General features: G+C 37.5%; 1 protein-coding gene across 2 annotated transcripts; it reads right to left on the reverse strand.

Annotated features, from left to right (window-relative positions):
* Positions 1-1066: 1066 nt before the first annotated feature.
* On the reverse strand, positions 1067-25644 carry LOC140150497 (uncharacterized). Of its 2 annotated transcripts, XM_072172519.1 has the most exons (9): positions 25578-25644; positions 15181-15412; positions 12161-12255; positions 9548-9684; positions 8027-8184; positions 7045-7359; positions 5510-5665; positions 3918-4004; positions 1067-1651 (listed from the first exon to the last, which is right to left on the reverse strand). In XM_072172519.1, the coding sequence occupies exons 2-9, from the start codon at positions 15287-15289 to the stop codon at positions 1608-1610; spliced, it is 1101 nt and encodes a 366-aa protein (XP_072028620.1). In that variant the 5' UTR covers positions 15290-15412; positions 25578-25644; the 3' UTR covers positions 1067-1607. The 2 variants fall into 2 exon arrangements, with proteins under 2 accessions (XP_072028620.1, XP_072028621.1); XM_072172520.1 differs by lacking the exon at positions 7045-7359 and having other exon boundaries at positions 25578-25635.
* Positions 25645-25834: the final 190 nt, after the last annotated feature.

Consider the following 25834-nt stretch of genomic DNA (forward strand, 5'->3'; position numbering starts at 1 on the left):
TTTGCTTTCTTGATGCAGTTGTCAGCCTCATGGCTTGTACGTACTGTACATACAAACAAAATGGAAGCATGTAATGCATGCATCAGATGCAAATATCAAACCCATATACATTTGTACCATAGATTAGAACATCTGATGCCTTTGAACAAGTTCATTAGGAATGTTGATATTCAAAATGAACAAAATTCACATCTGATGCCTGTGCCTTCTGAGCAAGCTTAAAGCTCCACCTTGGAAATGCTTGTTTCCCAGGTAAACAGGAGACAGCAGGCCAGACCATGGCGAAATAGTAACATGAGTAGGTTTGTTTCACCTTGAAGGCATGAATAGTCTTGTAATTATGGGTTAACTCTCCCCTAAGCCATCCAATATGCCATGTATTATAGTTTTCAGCACAGTACTTCAGAGGTCTGCAAATTTGACTGATGTTGGTACAGTGTTCAAGAGTGACAACCTCACTCATCCAAGCGTAGACGGAGCGCTCAATTTGTCAGCATATACACGCTAGCTTCCTATATGTTTACAATCACACTATTTGTGGTACTTCTCAGTTCACTAATGCAAACTGCTTGTATTGCCGACCCACATGGACAACCTCCTGTGGTATGATCAAACCACTGACCCCATTCACCCATTGCACGGATCCGCCACCCTGCTACCAAAACAAAGTTCTCCCTCCAAATGCATGTGCAAAACCTGTATTTTTGTTTTTTAAACTTTCTAGCAACGTGCCAGTTTGCAAAGCGTACATGGTAATTACTGCCTTTTCCGAAAAAAATACAGCATTTATTGTGATTAACAAAATTTACCAAATGAAACATAGCTAAATCCTAATCCTTTAGTTAGTTCTACATGGCAATAAAATTATGCATTCTAATTTCTGGAAAACACATTTTCTAAATCTTTAGTAACAAATTATGACACAATCTGGTCCATGGGGGCCGAAAGCGGCAAATTTGAAAATGAGATAAAGGACAAAAATATGGTGTAAGAAACAATAACATACATAAGAAAATAGACATCACAAAACTTCTTAACTTTAGAACCAAGTATGCTAGACCTTAGAGTAAATGAGAACCTGAAGTTGGTATAAGCTAATAATTATAGTAACTCAATTTTCAAAATGCCTCAACTCAATTTTCAAAAATGCCCCCTTTGGTCCCATGGACCAGATCATGTCAGAATTATCAAAATTAACACAAAATATTAAAATTTTGAGCAAATTCATAGCTATACTCAAAATGTTGACTGCTTAGGCTTGTGCCAAGTCTTAGAATTTTATGACTGCAATTATCAATGCAAAATTGCATGTTTTTTGCCTATTTTCCCTCTTATTGGCCAACTATTGAAATTAAGACTTTTATTGCCAGTTAGAGCCAAAGTCCTAGAGGATTAAACTTTAGCAGTTTCATTAGGCAAAGCAGGATAGTATTCTTGTAATCCCAAATTATTGTATGAAAGGTGTCTGCACATACAATGTGCACTTGCACTTTGCGAGTAGAACCTAGTTTTGAGATTACTAGTGCAAAGGTCAATAGGCTTGAGGAAGCAAACATATTGCCATTGATACACCTTCATTTCAGCATTCATTTAGTTATTGTCAATGTTCAGTCGCTGTCACTGTCAGACTCACTCAGCTGTAAATCACGACCTGGAAAAAAATAAATAAATAAATAAAGCCATAAGAAAATTTTGGGTTTCAGTTCACACCCCCCATTTTGAACAAATCCAGATAAACTTTGAAATTTACTGAAATGTCATGTTGAATCACAACATATTAATTTTTATCCATTTATTATGTCAACACCAAGTAGGTATTAAAGTTGGTATTAAACTGGTTTGATGAGAAAGATCAAAGCCGTATTAATTTAAGTTAAATTCCATTCTTATTCACAGACACCTGTGGCAGATAAGGATTCAGGCCCTTCGCACTCGATTATTAGTTTCCTGTTAAAGATTTTGAAAAAGGGACGAGGTGACTTTTAATTATTAATTATTAATTATCTTTTATTTTCTTTATTTAGTTTGAACTATTACAAGCAACTATTGACTCATTTTGACTAGAGCGGGCATTTAATTATTTCACAACAATATTTGATTTTATAAATAAGTGAAGGTAGAGTTGTACTCTTTGTTTATTCATCATTATTGTTGATATTATTAAAGTCAGAAAATGGCAAGTACAAGAAGTTGAAAGTTATTTTAAAGGAGAAAATTTGAAATAAAAATAAAATAATTAATTATTTTGAGATTTTCAATTTTGAACGCGGGCGGTAAACAGGAAACTAGTAATCAAGAGCGAAGGGCCTATAAATGGAATATGCCAGCATGACATCAGAGGAAACAGACTTGCTGAAAAATGGTATGAGTACCACATTTCTATGTCCAAATTTTGGCATCGTAAGTTGCAGAAGACATTAATGATGTACTGGTAATGGTGTGTTTTTACATAGCATTGGCAGCACCAGGCATTTTTTTCAAGGGGATGGGGGGAAGTGAATTTCAGGGGGGGTGAGAATCAACAAATTTTGCCAAAACTAGATACATCATTTATTTTATTTTTCCTGATAGCAACTACAGAGGAAATTTCAATTGAATGAGCGCAGCCTGACATAGCGGGACATACGTGCACTGCATGATGAAAGCCAGCGTGTGCGACTGTGCGTGCGTAACGCGGAACTGAATCCAACCATGCCAACACACTTGTAGATTGATTAGTATTGTATCCAAGGTTGTGCGTTCACAATGTAGTTTGAAATATGCGCTATATGATCGTGCTTGGATCGTGTACAGCTGTTGAAAGTTGTGTTCATTCAATTGAAATTGAAATTCCTAGTATAGCTGATATCAGAAGTTGCTAGCATACCCAGCATACCCAGTACAACTGTTGCTAGCATACCTAGTCCAACTGGCCTTGGGTCCAGTTGGACTCAAGGCAACAATTAGTTCAGAAAGATGTTGCATGCGGCAAACAAAAACACCACAACTAATCACACATTGGAGATATAGCTGGATAAGTTATAAGCACTAGTTGCACTGAATTATGATCCTGTGTCATATACTGGGATACTCAAAAAGGTGGCTTTGTTACATTTTGATGTGCAGCTTGGATTTCAAAACACTGTCTCTTGAGTATTCCTTCCCTTAGAAGAGTTAATTAGGTCTTAAATTGAGGCTAATTTATTCTGGATTACTCATGTTTTTATCCTGTTTTAAAATATTGTAAAATTATTTTCTTATGACGTTTGCCATGAAATGTGCCAAGGGTGGCTGAGGATTAGGGTGAGGAGGATTAGGGGGAGGGATTCATATCGTAAATTTGATTTAAAACCCCCATTAAAAATTTGAATCTAGTAAAAAAATGTCTAGATGGACTCCCAGACATCTAAACCAAGTTAATAAATACAGAAGTTCATTTAAAAGACCAATACTTGATCAAAATTATTGTAAATATGGAAAAAAGGAGGTGGGATTACATCCTCCCTACTTTGTGATTGTTTTTGCCCTCACTCTCTCATTTTTTAACCGATTTCCATAAAAAAGATGTCAAAATGCTCTGGAGGATGAACCACTTCAAATGAGATGTGTAGGTAAAATGTTTGAACCATTAAATTTTTTTACTATGTAACACAAAGGTACCCCAGGTTGTGACACAGGACCTTATATATTTTTGGTTCACTATCCAGTGAGCCAGATTCATTACAAAAGTGTCCCCTGGTCATCTAAAATTGAGGTGGAACCAGGGACCATTTCAGAGTTTCTGGGGTCCAAACATCTCCAATCTCCCACTTATTTTCAGCCTTGAACTCCCTGGCAACTTGTCTCAAGATTATTGCTCTACACTGTTGGTAAGATGCAGCACAAGGTTGTAAATTAATTACTCTACAAATATATACAACTGAGCATCTTATACTTACTGAGCTGGCTTATGACACATGGACTAGGAGGTTTCTGATTTGTCTTCAGCTTCTCTAGTTGTGGCTTCACAGGACTCTTGTGCATCACTAAAAAAAAGAAAAGAAACAAATTTTGGAGGGAATATACTTATTAGTACCACTATAAGAAATAACAGTATTTTTGAGTGCATATATATCACTACGATGCAGTTTGAATTTATCCATGCAATTTCCAAATGTCATGCCAAATTTCAAGAAAATAATTGGTTTTACATCTCATATATTCAACATTAAATTCACATAATACTGTTAGCGTTAATGTGGCATGACATCGTCGCGCAATAAGTATAAAATTATGGGGGTTAAAATAGGTGGATGTTGGAAATAACAAAATGTTAGTTGTACACATGGTACACACTTTATTTAGTGTCATATGAAAGCTAAGGCTCTGCAGTGTCTAATTCTGTACCACATCTTAATCCCCAGCATTCCCAGCGAGGTTTAGTTAGTTGAGAGTTTACTCAAAAATGTGATTACACTGTTTCCTAACTTCATCATATTCATTGCAAAGATATCAACAAACTGCAGTAGTCTATACAGCAACATACTGAAATGATACAACTATATTTCACGTGTTTTTTTACAATGAGCAGGGGCAGCCTATCTGCTGTGTCCTAGCAGAACAATGGGCTATTCCATTTAAAATCCACACTACCCCTGTGGAAGATTTTAGAAATATATTCAACAAGGGGAGTAACAATTTCAAATTGAATGAGCACATAAGCAGCTCCATTTGAAACTCAACCTCCCTCAGTTGAAGATTCAGGTTGAATCTTTCTCATAATGTGTTCATTCTATTTGAAATTTATACTCCCCTGTAGAAGATATTTCAAAAATCTTCCACAGGGGTTGGATTTTAAATGGAATAGCCCAGTGTGAGATATTAAATAATAAATATGAGGATCATAAAGGATACATGCCTGAGAAAGTGAAGCTCAGGTGAACTGGCACTACAACAAAGGAGAGAGAAAGGGACAGGGGGGCTGGAGCCCCCCATTTTGAACCCTTGCCCCTGTTCCCCCCCCTAAATGAAAAAGTTAAAGTAGGCCTACTTCTGAGAGTTATTAATTAACCTCATATCTGGTAACTTTATCCTTAAATTAAAAAACACAAATTTTTGTGCGCATCGCGCCCGTTTATTCCTCTTTTTTACCATATGTCACAAGTTTAGCTTCAATATGCCAAAAATTTTTGCGCGCTCTGCGCGCATTTGTACCATAAACTTCTTTTGTCGCCAAAAGGTGCTGGATTCCTGCCCCCTCATTTATTATGTTTCCCCCCCTTTCCCCACCAAATGAAAAAGTCTAGTTACGCCACTATAACTCAGGGATGTAAATGGGCAACATATCCATTTCCTGAAAATCCATCTGGCCCTTGGACAGGTGGCCACAGGCTTGTGTAAGCTGCAGGATATCACACCCTCCTAAAAAAAGTTTTTTGGGCTATTTTTATGACGAATTATCATCATCCAATTCCGTAAATGAAAAAAAAAACACATTTCGGATTTTTTTTCTGGCCAAATTTCAGAAGATTAGCAACCCTGATTAACTTACCTGGGCTAGTACTTTCTTTAGGCACTTTCATCTGTTTATCCTCCTCGTCACTAGACTTACTGTCATCACTATCGCTATCTGACATGTAACTTGAAGAGGAATCGTCATCATCTGGTTTGTCATGGGGGATAGGCGAAGGCTGCAAGGGAGACACATCTGAAGACACAAAAATATCATACATTATTTCATTGATTTGATTTATTGATAATCCAGGGAAGCAAACAAACATATACTCTCTTTGCTCTATGAAAAATGAATAAAAATCAAAACCACCAATCCCTCCAATTAGCTCCTGCTGATTTCCCATTATAGAACTATCAAAAGTTTGCCAACAGGTTTCATAATAACATTATTACATAACAATTTCCTATCTTTTGGATTGTCTGCTGTGGTTTATCATTGGAGTGGGCTTGTCTAGCTGGAAGTGTAATTGACCAAAGGGGGTAATTATCAGTAATTGGGCCTGGATTTATCACCTTTTTCATAGCAAAAGCCAACTATACCTAAGCATAATAAAGCCAAAAAATATAGTCAATGTAGTCCCTGGCCCATTCCCTAATAGCAAACTAAATCACTTAAAAGTGGGTCCCTGACAACCCTGTTGACGAGAAGGAAAAATAATTCATAAAAAACCACAAAAACCCCATACACAACATATTACTGATTTGGTAAGTTGGACTATAACCTAAGGAATGCGACAAAGAGGGAATTATGGAAAGCATCAGCCCGGCGCAATGGAAATGCCAGAAATCTATGTTGACTGCATGCCAGGAGAAAAGAGTATTAAGCTTGATATTCGCCAGCGAAGTGGTTACATAACTCCCTGGTAACTGGATCACACACCTTTTGGAATTGTAGTACATGCCATAGACTTTGTGTAGCGATCATTTCGATCATGGTGCAGAACTCAAAAGTGTGATCCAGTTGACATGGTGATATTCGGATTGCACATAATACTTCGCTGGCGAATAGTCAGCCCAGCTAATATTGTAATTTATTCCACAGATACCCAACAGCAAACATAATTGTGAAGATAATCGAGAAATAATGGTGGGAATCTCAAGGGTCTGGAGTCATTATGAGAGGCAAAGATTTTTAGCAAGTTACAGTCAATTTAGTATCTCTTGTGGTGGGATGGAATTGAAAAAAAAATCATATATTTGTTTGTGAAAAGAGAAAACAAGAAAATTGTTTCAGATCTTTGAGAGGTCTCTATAGGGATGGAAATTTCAGTACCCAAAAAAGTGACTATGTATTTCTAGAAATAAATAAAATATTTCCATCCCGCCATATTTTGAGAGGGTTTTTTTTTTTCAGTAAAACCTGGGTAACACACATTTCCGATTACAAAAATAATGGATTCACAGCTACTTTTTATAACACAGATCCAAGTCTACTCAGCCCAAACCAACTTGGCCCAAACCAATTTGCTATCAACTCAGTCAAAACCAAACTCAGCGCCAAAATCTAAATCATCTAATTATATAAAATTATGAACATTTCATTCTCTTTTCCAATTTGATTCACTTCCTTACCTTCAAATTGTTGCAATAGATGCTTGCACGTATGCATCATCACATCGCCAGAGCATTCATACTCTAACACTTTTGTTTTGAACACTGGACCTGTTTGCGATGGCATGTTTCGTACCATGGTATACACGTTCATAAGAGTCTCGTCTCTGTTGTCATCAACAAAGTCCACAAAGTCGGCTATTTCTTTCCTATCAGAGGCAGACAGCTGCGACTTTGCTGTTAACTGCCCTCGTTTTCCCATTTTGCGTGCGTACATATCGACTAATCGATCGACATGGCCTTTCTTGCACATATTTGTCACAAATGTGTCCAGTGCTGCATTTTTGTGAAAAAAAGGGGGGAAAGAGAGACAAGGAAGAGTTGGTAAAAAGAAAGGCCGAGTTAATTTTGGCCAAGTTGGATTTTGACTGGAGTTGATATAGTAATTTTTCATTGGAAGAGAGTGTGGAGACAATATTGTCAATTTTTTACAACTTACCATATGCAATAGTTAGTAATGGGGTGGACAAAAGTGTGTCCCACAACATTATGCCCCACCACCGGACCCAAACAGGACTGAATATCTAATGAAATTGCATAAAAATAAGTGTTTTTCCCACCACATTCCGCCCTACCACAGTGGTATTTTGTATTTGTGAAGGTCATTTTCTTTCATTCTTTGCATATTAACAGCAGGATATTAGTGTTTAGAATTTAATTTTGATAGAAACTAAACAAACGTTCTGTGTTCACGATTTGGTGTACTTTATCATTCCATCCCACCATATCATTAATTTTGTGTTGGCATGGAAACGCACTGCACATTTTGTTAACTTTTTATTGTTTAAATGTAGTATAAACAATACTTGATTCTATAAACATCAATGAGCATCTATGGAAAGGTATAGTGAAAAAAAGTCTATCAAATTCCCAAAATCAAAAACGATAACTTTGGCTTTGACCCTTAAAATATTTTTCTTGAAGCTATCTCTCCTATACATACCGTCTTGGTCTAAATCTGGAAGAGATGCTGCATCTTTCTTGCCACCAGGGGTGCCACTACCGGTCCTATTTGGAGATGTTTTGGAAGATATTGCACTACTTGGGTCCAACGTTGACCTTGGCCGGCTGGTTAACTGAGGTCTGCTAACGGTTTCCTGCCTGAAATTTTCATAAAAATGGCACTTGTTTGAGATTAGCAGGAAAAACCCGGGAGGAAAAATGTCTACTTATCATCCAAAATTTGAACTAGAACATGGATCCTCAGTTCACTTTTGAACTTTGTAAAACGCCTGATGTGGAAATGAACTTTTTGACCATGCTCCATGTCTCCGTACGAGACGACTTTCAAAATACTCTGTCAGAAATTCTCACTTAAATGCCCGAACCAAACAGGACTAAATTATCTAATGAAATTGCATAATAAGCTAGTGAAACAGTGCAAAACCTATACATCGACTTACCTATTGTAGTGAATTCACAGCCATGCTTGTGGTTAAGTGTAAAAGAATGCTTGTTTACCCTATAACCAACAGAGCCTAAATTTGAAAAATTAACTGTAATGAATACCACCCTAATATGATTTAAGGGGTACTACACCCCTGCTCAATTTTGTGCCTATTTTTGCATTTTTCTCAAAAACTATAGAGCATTGGGGACAAGTAAGATATGTGTATTATAGGGGCAAGGACTACAACTGCTACACTGGAAATTTTATTTCAGCAAAGACAACAGTTGTAGAGTTACAGTCAAAAATGAGGGAAAATCAATATTTGATCAATAAATCAATAACTACTTGCCTTGAGTTGCTGAATTTTCAGTGCAGTAGTTGTAGTCCTTGCCCCTATAATATACATTTCTTAGTTGTCACCAATGCGCTATAATTTTTGAGAAAAACGCACAAATAAGCAAAAAATTGGCTAGGGGTGTACTACCCCCTTAATGTTTTTGAGACAAAATATTAACGCCTATTTAAAAATGCAAATATGGCTGAAATTGATGGTTTTAAGAGTTTTGATCAGAAATGGCAGTATTATTAACAGCTATACGCATAGCTTCGGTAAAAAAACCACACTGATTGACCATAATATAAGGTCAGTTATGGCAAAAGAACATCAATTTTTGTTCTGCCTTAGGCGACAAAAAAAACAACAACACTGTTCTACGGGTGGATAGAGATTTCAAGTACATGTAGGGTTGTTCAAAATCACCAAAATCTGTAAATATTTTGAAATACAAAAAATAAATTTCATGGGTTTTTTTTGTGGCCACATTAGAAGTTATTTTTCTATTGTGACATGTTGATCCTGGTCTAAAGAGGACATTTAGTGCTTTCAGACACTGAAAACCCCATGTTGATACGACTCTTCTTTGCGAAGTTACGTCAATTTATCAATCGCTGAAAACAATATAAAACAAAAGAATTTTAACACTTTCTTTGCCAATATCTCAAAATCAATATTAGTGACATCCGACTCATTCCCCTTGATTGTGTCACATATGTGTACAAAAAAATATAAATTACCTTTGTTTTTTGACTTGTATATTGCTAGATAATTTCTCCAGTGTAAACTCTCCTGTTGTATGGTCATATATGAGGACACATTCTTTTTGGTAAGGCCTCTTGGATCCCTTAAACTTTGTACAACTTATTCCTTTGGTCTACAGGAAAAGAAGGAAAATATATGTATTACTCCCCATTCCAGAAAAATACAGCACTAATTTTTTGGGATAAAAAAAATATTATCCTGTTTTGCCTAATGAAACATAGCTAAATCCTAAACCTTTAGTTAGTCCTACCTGGCAATAAAAGAAAAATTTTAATATTTAGCCAATTTTTGGAATTAAGGGCCAAAAACATGCGTTTTAGGTTGTTTTTCAGTATGTTGTAACAATCAAGCCTAAAGACTTGTACTAAGACTAATTTCAGTTTATGCATTCTAGTTTTGGAAAAGACATGTTTCATTTTTATAACCAATTATTTAATTATTGTAACACAAAAAAATGGGACTTAGAGCAAAATTGCAGCATCTACTGTAGATTTTGAATGCTTAGACTTGTTACAAGTCTTTGATTTTTGTGACTCGATTATAGAAAACATGCCAAAAATGCATGTTTTTGGCTCTTTTTTCAAGAAATTGGCGAAATATTAAAATTTTACTTTTATTGCCAGTTAGGACTAACTAAAGGATTAGGATTTAGCTATGTTTTATTTTGCAGAACTTGATCATATCTTTTTAATCCCAAAAAATTAGTGCTGTATTTATCTGGAATGGGGAGTAGTTAAAATATTCAACAGTCCAACTTTCTCTTATCCAGCTATCATTTTCTTCGGAAGGGGGAGGGGTCATAACATTTTTGATGACCAAAATGTAGGGAGTCACACGATGACCACAGATAGTATGTTTATTAAAACAGACTGATTTCAATTCAATTCAATTTTAGCCTGGGACTAGGGGGTAAGATGATCGGTGGTGGTGGGGGGGTCATATAATATTTGTTGCCGAAATAGGGGGGGTCACAATTTTATTGATGCTGTGTTTTGGAAAATTTGGGACCCCCCTTCCGAAGAAAATTATAGCCTCCTAACACCAACTGATGGTATTTGCGTGCTGTATGCAACATAGTGATGGCCTTCTAAATGTTTCAGAGAATCAAATCAAGGTCTCAAAGCATTAAAAACATGTTTTTCTATAAAGATCACCCATCCAGATAACAGAGAGATCCAGATAAAAGAGGTCCGCATAAGGGAGCTTAGACTGTATTTTGTAATATACAGATGCTTTGGAACAGCATTTAAAATACCAATTTAAATGTCTAATAAAATATTTAATTGTGTTGTTAGCAAGCATTTCAACATCAATTTCATACAAGTTTATTTCTATACAATATTAAATTGTTTTGAAATACTAAACAAGGAAATGACGGGAAAAGGAAGTAATGAATGAAATTTCCTATACAACAAATAATTTAACAGAAGCTTCCTCTTTTGCAAAACAAATTGCAACAATTTTGCAAAACAATTTGAACTGCTCAGGCCAAAAACAAGAATTGTGAAATTGTGACATTTGCAAAGATTTGGAAAATATACAAAAAAAATTGTAACCAACCAAGTCAGGCTCAGGATACAAGAATTTCAACAACAGTAGGCTTGGTTACGGGACCAACTACAATGTTAAAACAAATCCTGCACATAGTCAATCAATGGGAATATTATGGACTTAACCCCTGAGCACTACCTGCCGATCTAACATTGCCTCTGATTGGTCAATTACATGGTATCTTCACTTTAATCACCAATCAGAATGGAGCTTTGTAAATAATTCACCCCATTTTTTTTGTGTGGTCAAATTATTCTAACAATGTTGCTGATTGGGCCAATTGATAATGAAAACTTCTTTTTGGCCAATCGGCAGGTAGTTCTCATGGGGTTAAGAATAAAGACTAACCAACATAAGTCCCAGCATCACCCGATTATGAGGGCTGATCGTTCCATGAAGTGTGACAGATGAAATGTTTGCACATAACATATCTTTTGCATAAATAAGATTGCTAGATACATATACAAATGAACAATATGCCCTCATGAATATGCGAGAATTCACAGCATACAAAGCACGGCAGGAATTTTGACTGTTGGTGAATAGTTTGTATTAGTCTATGGGAAATATCCCCCTTCCTGTATATCCAAGATGGCTGCCATGGCATGAACCATGGATGTGTGCAGTAAAGGTGAATTTCAAAACTGCTTATAAATGAGAAATAGTAATTTGAAACATGTATGTACACCCCAGCATATTTTCCTTCACTTGCAAATTCAAGATGGCCACTGTGAGTTGCATATTTATGGACCAAGAGCAAGGAGTGAGATTTCTCTTTCATAATGCATAAAGGCACCGTCAGCGAAGGATGTGTTAAAAGGCTTAGGCAGCCAGCCATGTAGGGAGTGTTTTACACACCCGAATTTGTAAACACACCCAGTTTTTGCCCACATTTAAGGTCTATACTTTGTTTCACAAATTTTAAATTTACACACCCAGGTTTTTGAATTTACACACTCAAACCTTGAAATCCTGCCTAAGACCCTGATTGTCAAAGCTTTTTTTATAAAGTCTTAACTCATTTAAAAATAACTCACTTGATCATTTGGTAGGGTAATGGTGACTTCTCCTTTTTCTCCCACATCTAACTGGGCTTCTTTGGAGTGGTCTATGGATGCAGGCTTAAAGTCATCTGGAAAAAATACAATGAGATGTTAAGGACTTTTCAGGGGGGTATAATCAACGCTCTGCAGGGTCTATTGTTCTATTGTTTCTGATTAGAGCGCTGACATATTGGAAAATGTTGCCAATCAATATTCATGAGAGTGTACATTCAACGTCCAGTTTTCGAAATTGGGTGGCTTGTGTTTGGTAGGTGTGAAATACATCTGACTGGGCGTTTTAATTACGTAAAGAATAAAGTCATTGACATCATCGAATGGCTGCCCAGTGCTGTTATGTGTTTAGTTATTATATAGGCCTATTAATTATTATTAAATGTGTTCATCATTCCTTTCTTTTCCCTTCTCTGTACTTATTCTTTCCTAGGCCTACACTTTATCACTCCCTCCCTCTCATTGTCCCCTCTCACCCTCCTCTCTCATTCCCATCATTTTCCTTATATTTCTATTTATCTACTTGTCTTTATTATATCTTTTCATTTCTTCCTTCCTCCAGCCCTCTCTCTATCTCCATATCCCCTCCTCCCTCTTCCCCTCCCAAGACTTCTCACAGGGGTGAATCTGCCCCTTCCCAACCCCCTCCCCTCATTGGGTACGCCACTATTTCTATACCAGTCCTTCTTAAAGTAAAATTAAATGGAAATTTCTTTAAAACAACCTTTATAGGCCTATAGACTTATACTTACATGTATACGTATAGCGATTACTATAGTGTAATATAGATATATGGACTGGACATGGCAGCCTTGAATTCATACATTCTAATGTGTAATCGATCACCAAGAGCATTCAATTTATTTAAATGAAATGCCTAACGTCAGGTGGGTGGTAAAGATGATTGCATCGACAGCAAAAGCCTCCTTTATAGAGTTCAGACCCACACAAGCACACATTTGGGATACGTAAGTACAATGGTACCACTTTACACATGACTGCCCTTACACATAACTGTAGTGTGGTCACTTATTGATACTACGCCTGTCATGTAGAGCGTTAATATGATGCCGGATCAGTGACCAATTTAATGGCGGAACCCTTTATTCGAAACAATGGTACCACTTTTATGAATAGCCTGTCGCAACTTCTAATCGGCATCAAACTAACAAAAGATTATATAATCTATTGCGACTCTATTTCTATTTAAAAGCTCTTTGGGTATAATATATGGCCTAAAAAGTATAAAAAGGCATAAAAAATCTTAAATAACAGGGTTCCCAGCATCCCAGGGGGCCTTAAATGAGACGGAAGAGGGAGGAAAGACTTCTCACAGGGGGCGGCTGCTCCCCCTTTGCACCCCTAGGCTACATTGTACACCACTGCCCCACGGTGCACCTTATCCACAGAAACATGGTCCTCATGAAAGTGTATTTGCTGAGCTCTGTAACACAGGAAACATGATAGGACAGAATTAAATGGATAGAGCAGTGTGGTCTTTTAGGAGGGTCCAAGTATTTTAAACATCCAGTGGTGTATCAGGGTCAGTTTTTAAGGTGAAATTTTCTGTCTGCCAGGCCAATTTCCAATTTTACACTATTTTCCCCCAAAATTAAGGTGAAATTTTGTGTTTACCGGTCCAATTTTCAGTTTTGCACTGGAGGGGAAGGGAGGTAAGGTGTTTAAATAATTCTGACCTCACTTAGGCATTGATATCCCGATAAGGCTATGTTGAACTAAGCTGTAGCTTTATTGAGGTAGGAAATGGACATAAGTCATTGTTATCAAAGTCATTGTTATCACTGGAAAGCCCATTATTTTCTTTAAAATTTGGTACAAAAATCTCATTTTTTGCCCAAAATTTGAATAAGGCTGTGTTGCATGGAGCCCTCATAAATGATTTTTTGTTACAAAACCTTTGACAAGGCCTGCATTTCAAGACAAAGTGAACTGGTTCTGTTGTCTAAATTACATAAACAGTAATTCCGGCCGGGGGCTTGAGCCTGCCCAGAAATCAAAGACCATTGGAACAATGCAGGTTGCAGCATAGTGGTCCCTGGGGCATGTGTACCAGTAGCATAGTGGTCCCTGGGGCATGTGTACCAGTAGCATAGTGGTCCCTGAGCCTGCCCAGAAATCAAAGACCATTGGAACAATGCAGGTTGCAGCATAGTGGTCCCTGGGGCGTGTGTACCAGTAGCATAGTGGTCCCTGGTGCATGTGTACCAGTTGCATAGTGGTCCCTGAGGGGGGGGGCTTGAGCCTGCCCAGAAATCAAAGACCATTGGAACAATGCAGGTTGCAGCATAGTGGTCCCTGGGGCGTGTGTACCAGTAGCATAGTGGTCCCTGGGGCATGTGTACCAGTTGCATAGTGGTCCCGGGGGCTTGAGCCTGCCCAGAAATCAAAGACCATTGGAACAATGCAGGTTGCAGCATAGTGGTCCCTGGGGCGTGTGTACCAGTAGCATAGTGGTCCCTGGGGCATGTGTACCAGTTGCATAGTGGTCCCTGGGGGCGTGTGTACCAATATGTGCTCTTTTTAGCCTGTTTTAGTCTGAAATTAACCTAATTCGGCCATTTAAGCAAGCCTCATGTTTCGCGCACAATTGTCCTATTGGGTCCTAAAGTCATTCTACTAACACTATGATAGTGTATGTACCTCAAGTTACCAGCACTAGCCAGAAGTTTAGCGTGTTCTACGTTAGCTTAGTGTTACTTGGTTGTACATACTTTTACGTGTGCGATCAAAGTGGCGCATATTTACAGGCAAGAAACAACGTTAAGCCAACGCAGCACATGCTGAACTTCAAAGCTAGTGTCGGTGACTGGAAGTAGATATCTATACTAGTATGCTTGATAAGAATGCGGTTTTCGCTCCCCATGCAGGTCCCCCTATTCCATTGCATTACATCATTATGTCACTGCAGCAATTCTTTACAACTCTTGAATCACGCTGTCTTAACAAATAGTGGTAATCAAATTAATTTGAACAAAACTTACATCTGACAGAATGTAAAGCAGTCCTCTTCTCCTTGTCCCTGCTGAAGCTTTTCCCTAGTTTCAGTGCATGCCTGTTACTGCCAAAGACGGCCGTTATATTTGTGCTCATTATTATGGTTGCTCCTGGACTACCTCTGTCACTGGTTACTAGGCTGCCATTCTTATCATCCACAAGAACTGAGACAAAACAGATTTATGGCTAGGTTCCTGAAAAGTGTTGATTATCAATTATCTGCAATACAGAATATGAAAATTATTATATACATTATCTATGCTTCATCAGAAAAGGAGATCTGTATCTGTGGCTTCCACCACATATACTTTTGATGTTCTTCACAACATTTCATTTTGAAAAGACAAATGGTTAAAGCACTTTCTCTGAAATGTTGAATCATGCTATAAATTTTGGTACCACCGAGAGCCATTATGAGCCCAGGGTAAAAGGAAAGCATGTGCCCCCTTTCATCAGTGCATGTTAACAAGCTGTGGTGTAAATGTCTTTGTGACATTGGGGGATGGAGTGAAAGTAGGGTTTGGCTGTGATATTAAGTTTCTTGAACAAATTCTGTGATTTGACAATTTCAAGCTAAAATAATAAAAATATGAACATTGAAAGGGACACTGTTGACATATTTCTTTTTGTACAAATCCAATAAAAATGAAGATGTTAAACTCACATTTTAGTGACGTTTCACCACTACACTAGTGGTTTCATCAGACTGGCAACTCATCACAGCTGACTGCTTCCTTTTATAGGCAACAGGAACCGCTATAGAGGGCGTGATGAGTTGGTCAAAGATGTTGTTGAGTGAGTAGGCCCCCTCGTCCTTGTTTAGAGTGTCTTTTCCTTTTCGGCGAATCCAGATGGCTTCTTTCAGCCATCTGGTGGTCTTGTCAGCTTCTCTATCGATGACTTTTGAGTCCTCCCAATTGATGGAATGGTTTGTCGAGGCAACGTGATCGGTGATAGCTGACTTGTGAATGTCTGTAATTGATGACTTGCGGCTGGCTCGTGTGTAGTGCTCATCACACCCTCTATAGCGGTTCCTGTTGCCTATAAAAGGAAGCAGTCAGATGTGATGAGTTGCCAGTCTGATGAAACCACTAGTGTAGTGGTGAAACGTCACTAAAATGTGAGTTTTTAAACATCTTCATTTTTATTGGATTTGTACAAAAAGAAATATGTCAACAGTGAAATCTAACAATCCAAATGAACTTGTTCAAAGGATTGAAAGGGACAAATTGCATGTGAAGCACGCAAAAATGTGTAATTTGAAAGAGCACATCTTTTGCTCCCAGAATTACTTCCGCGCGAAGTGTAGAAAATTGGCCAATTTCAATGTCCATTTTGAGCTAAAATGATCAAATATGAACATATCGGCTAAAATATTAGCCCAACTTTGGTCATAAGAAACATACATTTGCATAACATTGGGGGATGACATGACTACCACGCAGCAGGAAAAGGCCCTTTCAGCAAAGTAGCCTGATGCATATGAAGGCCCTTCCAGAAAGACACAATCCAGGCTTTCAAAAGGTGATTGACGTAATGGTTTCGGTCTTTACCAAAGAATCGGCTAAAACTCGCCAACTTTGTGTACTCAAGCAGATATGTCAAGTGGCCAAGTTTTGGTTTATGTATACTATCGACAGTGGCGGCGGAAGCATTAAATTGAATTTAGATGAAGACGAGCATATATTGTTCAGATTTTACAATTAATATGCGCACAAAGTGCACAAAAAAAAAGATTTCAGATTATTTTAACATGAACATAACAATTGTTATAAAAGGCTAGTGCGCAGGAAGCATGCACAATTTTGCAATTTTACCATATTTTGGCTTAAATCATGGGTGTTTTTCGAGTGCGCAGGGCAAGTTTGGAGGCCCCAAATTTTTGGGGCCCTGGGCCCGGGCCCATCGGTAAATTCGGCTCTGGTCACGCAATGCTATGCAGATTGATCGGTGAATCTTGATCATAAGGTGATGACTTAATGAAATAAGCCAATCAGGACCCAACTTCATGTTTATTGCGTGTATGCAATGCAGTTTGTTTTTAAACGCCAACTGTAAATCGGTAAAACCAGGTTACACATGACAGTACGAAACGATACCAGCTAATTCTGAGTTCAAGAACACCACCGCGCATCCATATATGACCCTTTTAGTCTACATCTCGTATCCTACTATCGTTGGAACAAACTCAGAACTTCCTGAAAAAAGCTTTGTCATTCCTCAAAACAACATTTAACTTCATATTATAAAAAATTGAAATCCTTGTATTACCCGTTATCGGAAATTTTGTTCGATTTATCTCAACAAAGCGTTACGGTACTTTTTTCAAATGCTGTATCTAAGTGAGAAGAACACACATAGACCAAAATGTCAGCTCCCAGGGTCCAAGAACACCATCGTGTATGCTTATGTAAGGGTTGAGTTCATTCATAAAATACATTGTGACTTCCAGAGTAAATCATATGATGGTTGTAATTAGATGTGCTGTTCGGTGGTTTCCGACGCTCTTTGTTGTGCTATGGGCTTTTACGTGTAAAATTTGGCACCCAGATTTTATCTAAATTTCGTCCATGTTGGAACCATTGGAGTATGTAAGAAATATTCATTAATTGGCAGGACTGAAGCAATTTCTATGTTTGTACAGGGCATTTTTGACACAGAGTCTTCTATAAATGTGTCCAAAGGTAAGCAAAGGGTTGGGGATCGTAATTTTAACTATCAGTACTACAAGTTTACTCGAGAACTTTAGCTTCGAATTTGCATACGATAGTTGTAAACGCATTGATGTTATAGTGCTTTGCTATCGATTTTCGGTCGGACAGCGGTGTAACTTTTTTACTCTGTTAAAATTGAAATTTAGACGAAAGTTATATTGATGAGTCAACTGTATCTTATGAGCAAGATTTACCTATTTTGGACACTTCTACTTCTACGAAAATACTCGTCAACTCCTGCTCGGCAACTAAACGAGGGATGTGTGTGGTGTCTCAAACATTGGACACTTGTGCGATGTGCTCTCATAAGGTGGCTCCTAGATGACTTAGGCGTTGATGGCTCCCTTGAACTGCTCTACTGTAGGCAGTTCAATGATGTTAGAGGGGAGCCCATCCCAGTCATGCAGAGTTCTTGGGAAGAAGCTTTGCCTGTAGTTGTCCGAGCTAGAACCAAGTCGCATGAACCTTTGCTGATGTTGTTGGTGAGTTGTGCGTTGTCTTGGTTTAATGTAGTCTGGAATTGGTATGGCTATTTGGTTGTTGAATGTGGTCAAGCGGGCTTGCCTGCGTCTCTCCTCCAAGGTGGGGATTCCCAGATCTAATCTCATGGTGGTGACGCTGGCTTCATGTTGGTAGTTTCCGCATATGAAACGGATTGCCCTGCGTTGAATCTGTTCAAGTTGATCTATTTGGTTTTGTCTGTATGGGTCCTCCTCTAAGGTTTCTCCTCTAAAAGTTAACAGTCTAAAATTTTGCTGAAGTGTATTAATTTTAGCAACATTTATTATGCAATCGCCAATTGTGATCAGCTGTGTTTGCGTCTGAATTTCCATTGCTTTACACGGTGTTATGCTTCAGTGAAACCGACTAGGTTTTGAATGCAATGGTCTCTAGCCTAGAATGTGAAGCTATCGGTGAGCAAATTCTTGGCTAAACTTCTTGAGCAAGTCTAAATCTTTCCGAGTTGAGTGAGGTCCACTAAAAAGTACAAATGTAGGCCATTTCGGGGGCTGTATTTCAGTGGCGTGCCCAGGGCCGGGGCTTTGGGTGCTGAAGCCCCTCCCACTTTGTTAAAAATCATGTAAAATCAGCCGGGTTTTTTTTTTTGGCGATTTTAGCCATTAAGGCAAGCCCCCAGCATAACTTGAAAGCCCCTCTGAGCCCCCGCAGGAAAAGATCTTGGACACGCCAGTGTATTTGGTGTAAAAAAGTCACATTTTGAACATGATAAAAAAGTAGCCATATTATGCTGAAACAATTTAGGTTCACCGTAGTACATAGCGGACAGCCATTCCAGGAAGAATGGCTGTGTACAGCCTCAGCTCAGGTCAGGGTTCAATTTAGAAAATAAAATTTACATGCACAACTCTGATTTTTTCCTCAAAATGGGATGAATAACACAAAATTTTGCATGCACAGGCAAAATTCTATATGCACAGAGCCAAAGTTACATGCATTTGTGCATGTAAAACCATTACAAAGCGATATGGAGAAAACCCAGCATTATTATATTACAATATAATAGATACAATAGAGTCCATGATCATAACTGATTTCTGCCTTTGGTGAATAATAGCCTATTATTAGAATGTTTGAATCTCGCGCGTATAGGCATAGGTCTATACAACCATGGAAGATACAACAGGAAATGAGAAGAAAATTGAAATTTAGCACAACAAATGTTCTAGCCCCTGACACACGGCCACAACACATTCCGAGAATTCTATAAAAATATATACTCAGGTCAAGGAGTTTATGTAGATCGATGTAGCATGCAACTGTTATAAATATTCAAAAGTTAAAAAATAAAAAAATAAAAATAAAACTGATTATAACTGAAAACAAAATACTCTTTAATTTTCTTATTCAAAATTTTCAAAATTACTCAAATTGCTTTTTCAAAGTCTGGAAAAAATGTAGGCCTAATAATTTATGTAATAATTGCATAATCGCCCCCGATCCGAATAGGAAAAAAGTTGACAGTATTCTCCAATTAAAGGAAACAGCCGGACGATTTTTTTAAAAGGACATATTGTAGTACTTGCCTTTCTAGTTACATTGACGGTATTGTAAGAATCAAACACTTTTGCTAATTAGTGTAAAATTAATTAAAGTCATTAGTGGAAGTCGCCATGTTGGGCTGTAGTGATGTCACATTGCACACATTAGGCGGGCGCTTAGGTCATGTGATAAGAGATATTGGCAACACGGAAATCAGCGCGAACGGAAAAAGAAAATCGAAAACAACATGCAATCATGACTGTTTCAATAGCCCGCCAAAGTCATGCAGGTAACTCCGAGGTCATGCATTGAATTTTTTTGAATGACGAATACTACAGGAACCAGCTCCTTTTGTTAGAAGTCACACATGAGTGAAGTGTATAACCTCCATAGGAAAAACTAGCATTGCCCAATCGGCTGTATCGATACTTGGGCCTGACTTGGGCTCAATGCGCTGTAGTGACGTCAAGAAATGGTCAAAAATGGCCGCCCCCATACTGGGAAATTTAAAGATATTTTAATTTTATATCTTAAGTTATAACGAAGGGGTTTTTGTACTTTAAAAGAACCAGTTATGTTTGTTAATTCATAAACAATGATAATAGGGCAAAACATAACATGTCCGGCTGATCCCTTTAAATATACAAAAAAAAAAAAGGAACATTTAACTCAAGAGACAATTTTGTTAGTGTCTATTTTCTGTGATTCTTCAAAATTTATTAATCATCACAGCAACATATGGAGGGAATTTAACTTCAATAGACAAAGGCCTATATCAACAAAATGACTATTGGACCCCTATCTACATGTGGGTCGCTCATTAGGCCCATGAAAGTCAATTCCGAGTTTATCGTCCCTTTTTTTTCCCAGGTTGGTGAGGTGACTTTTTCATTTTTCATTTTTCAATATTTCATCAGATTTCATTATTGACCTAAAGTGCGTGTTGATTTAAAGCCACACTTATACATGTTTTTATATGGGTAGGGACTAGAAAAGTTAGAAAAGAGCCTGGTTTTGGTTCCAAGTTATAAATTTATGTTTTACAAACAAAAATATATGTTTCCAATTGCTAAAACTGGTGAAAACACTGATACTTTGAAAATAATGAATTATTTTGGCATTTTTGAAAATTTGATGCGGGTGTTTTTGGTGTCCAAAAAGTGACGCGGGCGGGGGACGATAAACTCGGAATCAACTTTCACGCGTCTTAGAGATAAATAACACTAGGCTTTTTCCAATATGATTTTCTAATGACCCCTCTAAATCGAACCCTGGCTCAGGTAGACATATCAACATGCATTCACCCATTGCACGGTTCCGCCATATTAGCAAGGAGAGCCTCGATCTGGCAGCATGCTTGAATGGGAATTGAACCAGTCATATAACATTGCGTAATGTTACGTAATACTTCCTTTCATGTCTATTGCCAGTTCGAGGCTCTCCTCGCATATTCTCTCGGTTGGGCTGACGTCAGAAAGGGGAAATAGCCTTGTAAAACCAGTGTACGCATGTGCAGATCCCCTTTCTCGAGCTGGTTGCTATGCACGCGCTTGTGCAAAGGGGACGAAGGGGACAATGTTCCCAGGGTTGCCAAACCCGCGATTTCGGCGCCCAATTGGGCGATTTTCAACTTCCGTCCGCGACAAAGAAAGTGCTCCGCGATTTCGCGACATTTGGGCTACTTTGAAAATCTCACCCATGAAATGTTTTTAAATGTTGGGCGATTTGTGACAAAGCCGACTTCAAAACTTTTTGATCATGATTGCCAATTCTTTCCGATGGTCATTCAACAAAAGCACCAAACAACTAATTCAATAAACAAAAGTTACAAAACACTCTGTGGTCAGTGTGCTTCCCATGACAATGGGACGCACAGGGAGGGGGCTGGTTAATCGCATCACATGTTGTTGCTAAAGACCACTTGAGCTGGAGGATTATCCTTAGAATATTCCCATCTAAATACTCACAAGTGGTTTAAGACGACTTTCGACTTAATAAGTAGCTTCTTACCTTAGTGTCAGCGGGGTGCCAAGTTCAGTCTACTTCAACATAAGTTTTTGGTGTTTTTTTCGTTGGCGGCAGTTCTTTTGAAATAAAAATGTTTAAACACCTACCGCACATTTTCTTTTTAAAGCGGCATGATGATCAAAAAAAAAAAAAAAAACCGGCCGTTTTGAATTTGATTAAAAATAGTAGGGCCTACATGCACATGTTGTTATCACTCAGCTGAAGGCAAATATTTGTAGGCCTATCCCCATTGCAATGAATGGCATGTCTATTAATTAATTTGTTTGTTTGCCTGGCATTTTTTAAAATAATTTTTGTTCGTTTGTTTGTAATTTGTTTCAGCATTTCCCAAAAATTAAAACGATAGTGCAGAACCCCGTCAAAAGTCAACATTTTATTTTCCTTACATTTTTGAAAATGTTTGTTAGTTTTTCATTCATGCATTATTTCAATTTGCAGTTTAAACATTTTTTTCTTTCAATATTGTTAGTTTATATATTTCCACAAAAATTCACAAATAAATTTTCCTTACAGTAGGCCTAGGCCTATAACAAAAAATTAGTTTTTGTTAGTTTTTTCAACATTAAAAAAATAGAAAGAAAAGGGGTGTAGAACCCCCTGAGCCGTCTTTTAATTGTTCTCTTTTTTTTTATAACTTTTTCATTTTTGTCAGTTTTTATAATTTATTTCAGCTTTTCCCAAAAATTCCCAAATAAAGGGGGGTATAGAACCCCCTCAAATCGACTTTAAATGTCATTAATTGGGGTATAGGAAAAGGTGGAGGCGTTACATTTTTTCATTTTATTTGGGACATTTTGTCCCAGATCTCAAGAATGGAGAGGGGTACTGAGCTAGTGTTGGTCTCATTTTGTTGCTAATTTATCTAGCTAAAATTGTGGAAAGTAAAAACTTCACACTGTATATATACTTTTTGAGATATTGCAATTCAAGCGATGCAGAGTCGGGGTGGAGGTGCCCTCACGGTTGAGGTGCCTACGGTTGAGGCATGTGTTAAAGTATAGGGAATATTGATTTTTCGTGCCTCCTAATTTATTTTTTACTGCAACTTTGTAACCCAGCAAGGTATTGAGATGGATTATGTACCATTGTTTTGGTATTGATGTCTAGATTACAATTTGACCAGTTTTACTCCAAGCTAGGTTAATTTGTTGTAAGTGTGCTGCATTCTGTGTCATGGGTTCTAGGCTTTTCCTATGTTACTGTGTTAACTATTCATTTATGCTCTGAAATGTTCTGAAGGTCATATTTCTTGAAGGAGTTACCCCACTGCTGTAAAAGTTTACATTTTTTGGATGGAAATTTGATGAGGAATTCAAATATGCCACTGGTTTTTGTATGAGGCATGGAGGAAAAAAGTTTTGATTGAAAATGTAATAAAAATCATAAAAATTATGTACGACTTTTGAACACCCTGTATCTCAGTTAGGCAACATAACTCATCCTTACAAGTTTGCTTTTTTGAAAGCCTACAATGTTATTAGCACATCTAAAAAGGTTTTAGCAGAACAGGTGTTTATGTTAGTAAATAAGAGAGGAACAAAAAAGTATACTTTTTGAACCAAAATTCAACTTTTCCACCCTATATGACATTTGTGGCACCCTGTATATTGACCAATTGTTTGTACGTGTTCATTCCTGGTACTCTAAGCTTTACAGTGATATAATTTTACAGGGTTTTGATGAACAGTTTATGAATTAGACCATTTAAGTACAAAAACATGTAAATTGTTCAATTGTTAAGGGGGTTCTATACCCCTGGCCAATTTTGTGCTTATTTTTGCATTTTTCTCAACAATTATAGCGCATTGGTGGTAAGTAAGATATGTATAGGCCTATTATAGGGGCAAGGCCGACAACTACTGCACTGAAAATTCAACAACTCAAGGCAAGTAGTTATTGATTTATTGATCAAATATTGGTTTTCCATCATTTTGACTGTAACTCCACAACTGTTGTCTGTGCTGAAATAAAATTTCCAGTGCAGTAGTTGTAGTCCTTGCCCTATAATATACATATCTTACTTGTCACCAATCCGCTATAGTTTTTGAGAAAAATCCAAAAATAGGCACAAAAGTGGGCAGGGGTGTAGTACCCCCGTAAGTATGTAACGCATTTGGCCCCCAATTCGTGGCACACGACCTCAACTTTTTTTTTAATTTAATTTTTTTCCATTTTTTTTTCAGTTTTTGTTGTTTTTTAGAATTTATTTCAGCATTTTCCAAAAATTCAAAAGAAAACGGGGTGTGGAACCCCTAAATCGACTTTTAAAATTTTGGGCGATTTTTTGGCTATTTAGGGGGTCATTATTTCTCAAATCACCCAAAAAAATATGATTTTACCTCACCCCCTTCAAATTTGTTCAAAATTGGTATACAGGGTGATTTTGGCTGTAAAGCTCAAATTTCAAATTTTAGCTTAATCGGACGTCTGGTTTTCGGCGCTATGCCCGCCCATTTTGGCGATTTATTTGAAAAATGGCGCCCATCAGTATTATGCGACCATATCTCCGTAACCGTAGGTCCTACTGAGCTGAAATTGGTGTCATTTTTTAGCTAATCTCTCAAAGAATCCAAATCTACTATCATTTAGTGTGTAGGAGGAAGAGAAAAAATATGACCTTTTTTCTGTACTTTGACCTTGAATTTGACCTTGTTGCCCACGTGACCGTGAGGCGAATTTGCATTGGAATTACACCTCCATATGTTGTCTACATAATATAAAAAAATTGGAGGGGTAATATTTTTTGTTTTCTTGCTAGGCTTTCATAAAGCAAGCATGTGGTTGAAAAACTGTAATTTTGTATGTAGGCTCAGTATATTGTACACATGATACTATTATAATATAGGCCAATTGTATATAGGCCTATATGTACATGCATTAAATACATGTGTTTTCACCTGCATGCTTGCTTTAGAAAGCCTAGCAAAAAAAAAATATTACCCTCCAATTTTTGATATTTTGTAGACAACATATGGGGTATAATTCCAACCCAAATTCGCCTCATGGGTCACGTGCAATAAGGTCAAATTCAAGGTCAAAGTGCAAAAAAAGGTCACAAATTTTCTCTTACTCCTAAATACAAAATGATAGCAGATTTGGATTCTTTGAGAGATTAGCTAAATAATGACACCAATTTCAGCTCAGTAGGACCTACAGTTACGGAGATATGGTCAGCATAATATTGATGGGCGCCATTTTTCTAAATCGCCAAAATGGGCGGGCATAGCGCTGGTAAAACCGTGACGTCCGATTAAGCTAAAATTTGAAATTTGAGCTTTGCCAGCCAAAATCACCCTGTATACCAATTTTGAACAAATTTGAAGGGGGTGAGGTGTTTTCCATTGGGTGAATTGAGAAATAATGACCCTTGGGCGACATTTCATGGCTAATACCCGCGACTTGGGCTAAAAAGTTTTGGCAACCCGGAATGTTCCCAGATGTCCGACCGAGTGAATGGCGGAACCGTGCAATAGGCGAATGGCAAGGATAATTTGTTGTGAATGAACAACAGTAAGGCTATAAGCTTAACTAAAATTTTCCCTGTTCAGCTTAATTTTTTGGGAAATAACACAGGCACAAGTTAAAATACATAATTTTCTCAAACATGAATTTACTTCTATGTCAATCTCAATGTATCTTACCTATTTTTTTCCAAGTACAATTCAACAGCTGTTGCAGCAAAATGACAGAAAGACGGATTCGCTTATAAGGTCAATCAAAGGTCATTTTTTGGCCACCCAAGCTGATCAAAAAAGGTTGACAAAAGGAAACTATATATCAATTTTTGCGTGTACTAAATTAAGTTCCTTCTAGAAAAATGCGTATTATTTGAATACATGTTTTAATATTGATTTTAATAAGAAAAGTGACGGAAGCCTGAATATTGGTCAACTTCAGC

The sequence above is a fragment of the Amphiura filiformis genome, chromosome 4, assembly GCF_039555335.1.
Source record: "Amphiura filiformis chromosome 4, Afil_fr2py, whole genome shotgun sequence".
NCBI classification, from domain to species: Eukaryota; Metazoa; Echinodermata; class Ophiuroidea; order Amphilepidida; family Amphiuridae; genus Amphiura; species Amphiura filiformis.

Bases quoted from the DNA above. Each gene is read 5' to 3' on its own strand.
- LOC140150497 (XM_072172519.1), bottom strand. From the start codon at position 15,289: ATGAGCACAAATATAACGGCCGTCTTTGGCAGTAACAGGCATGCACTG. The intron at 8,185-9,547 runs GTAATTTATATT...TGAAAATTTCAG, and splicing joins ATACAAGTCAAAAAACAAAG to GCAGGAAACCGTTAGCAGAC. The intron at 7,360-8,026 runs GTATGTATAGGA...ACAAAAATGCAG, and splicing joins TCCAGATTTAGACCAAGACG to CACTGGACACATTTGTGACA.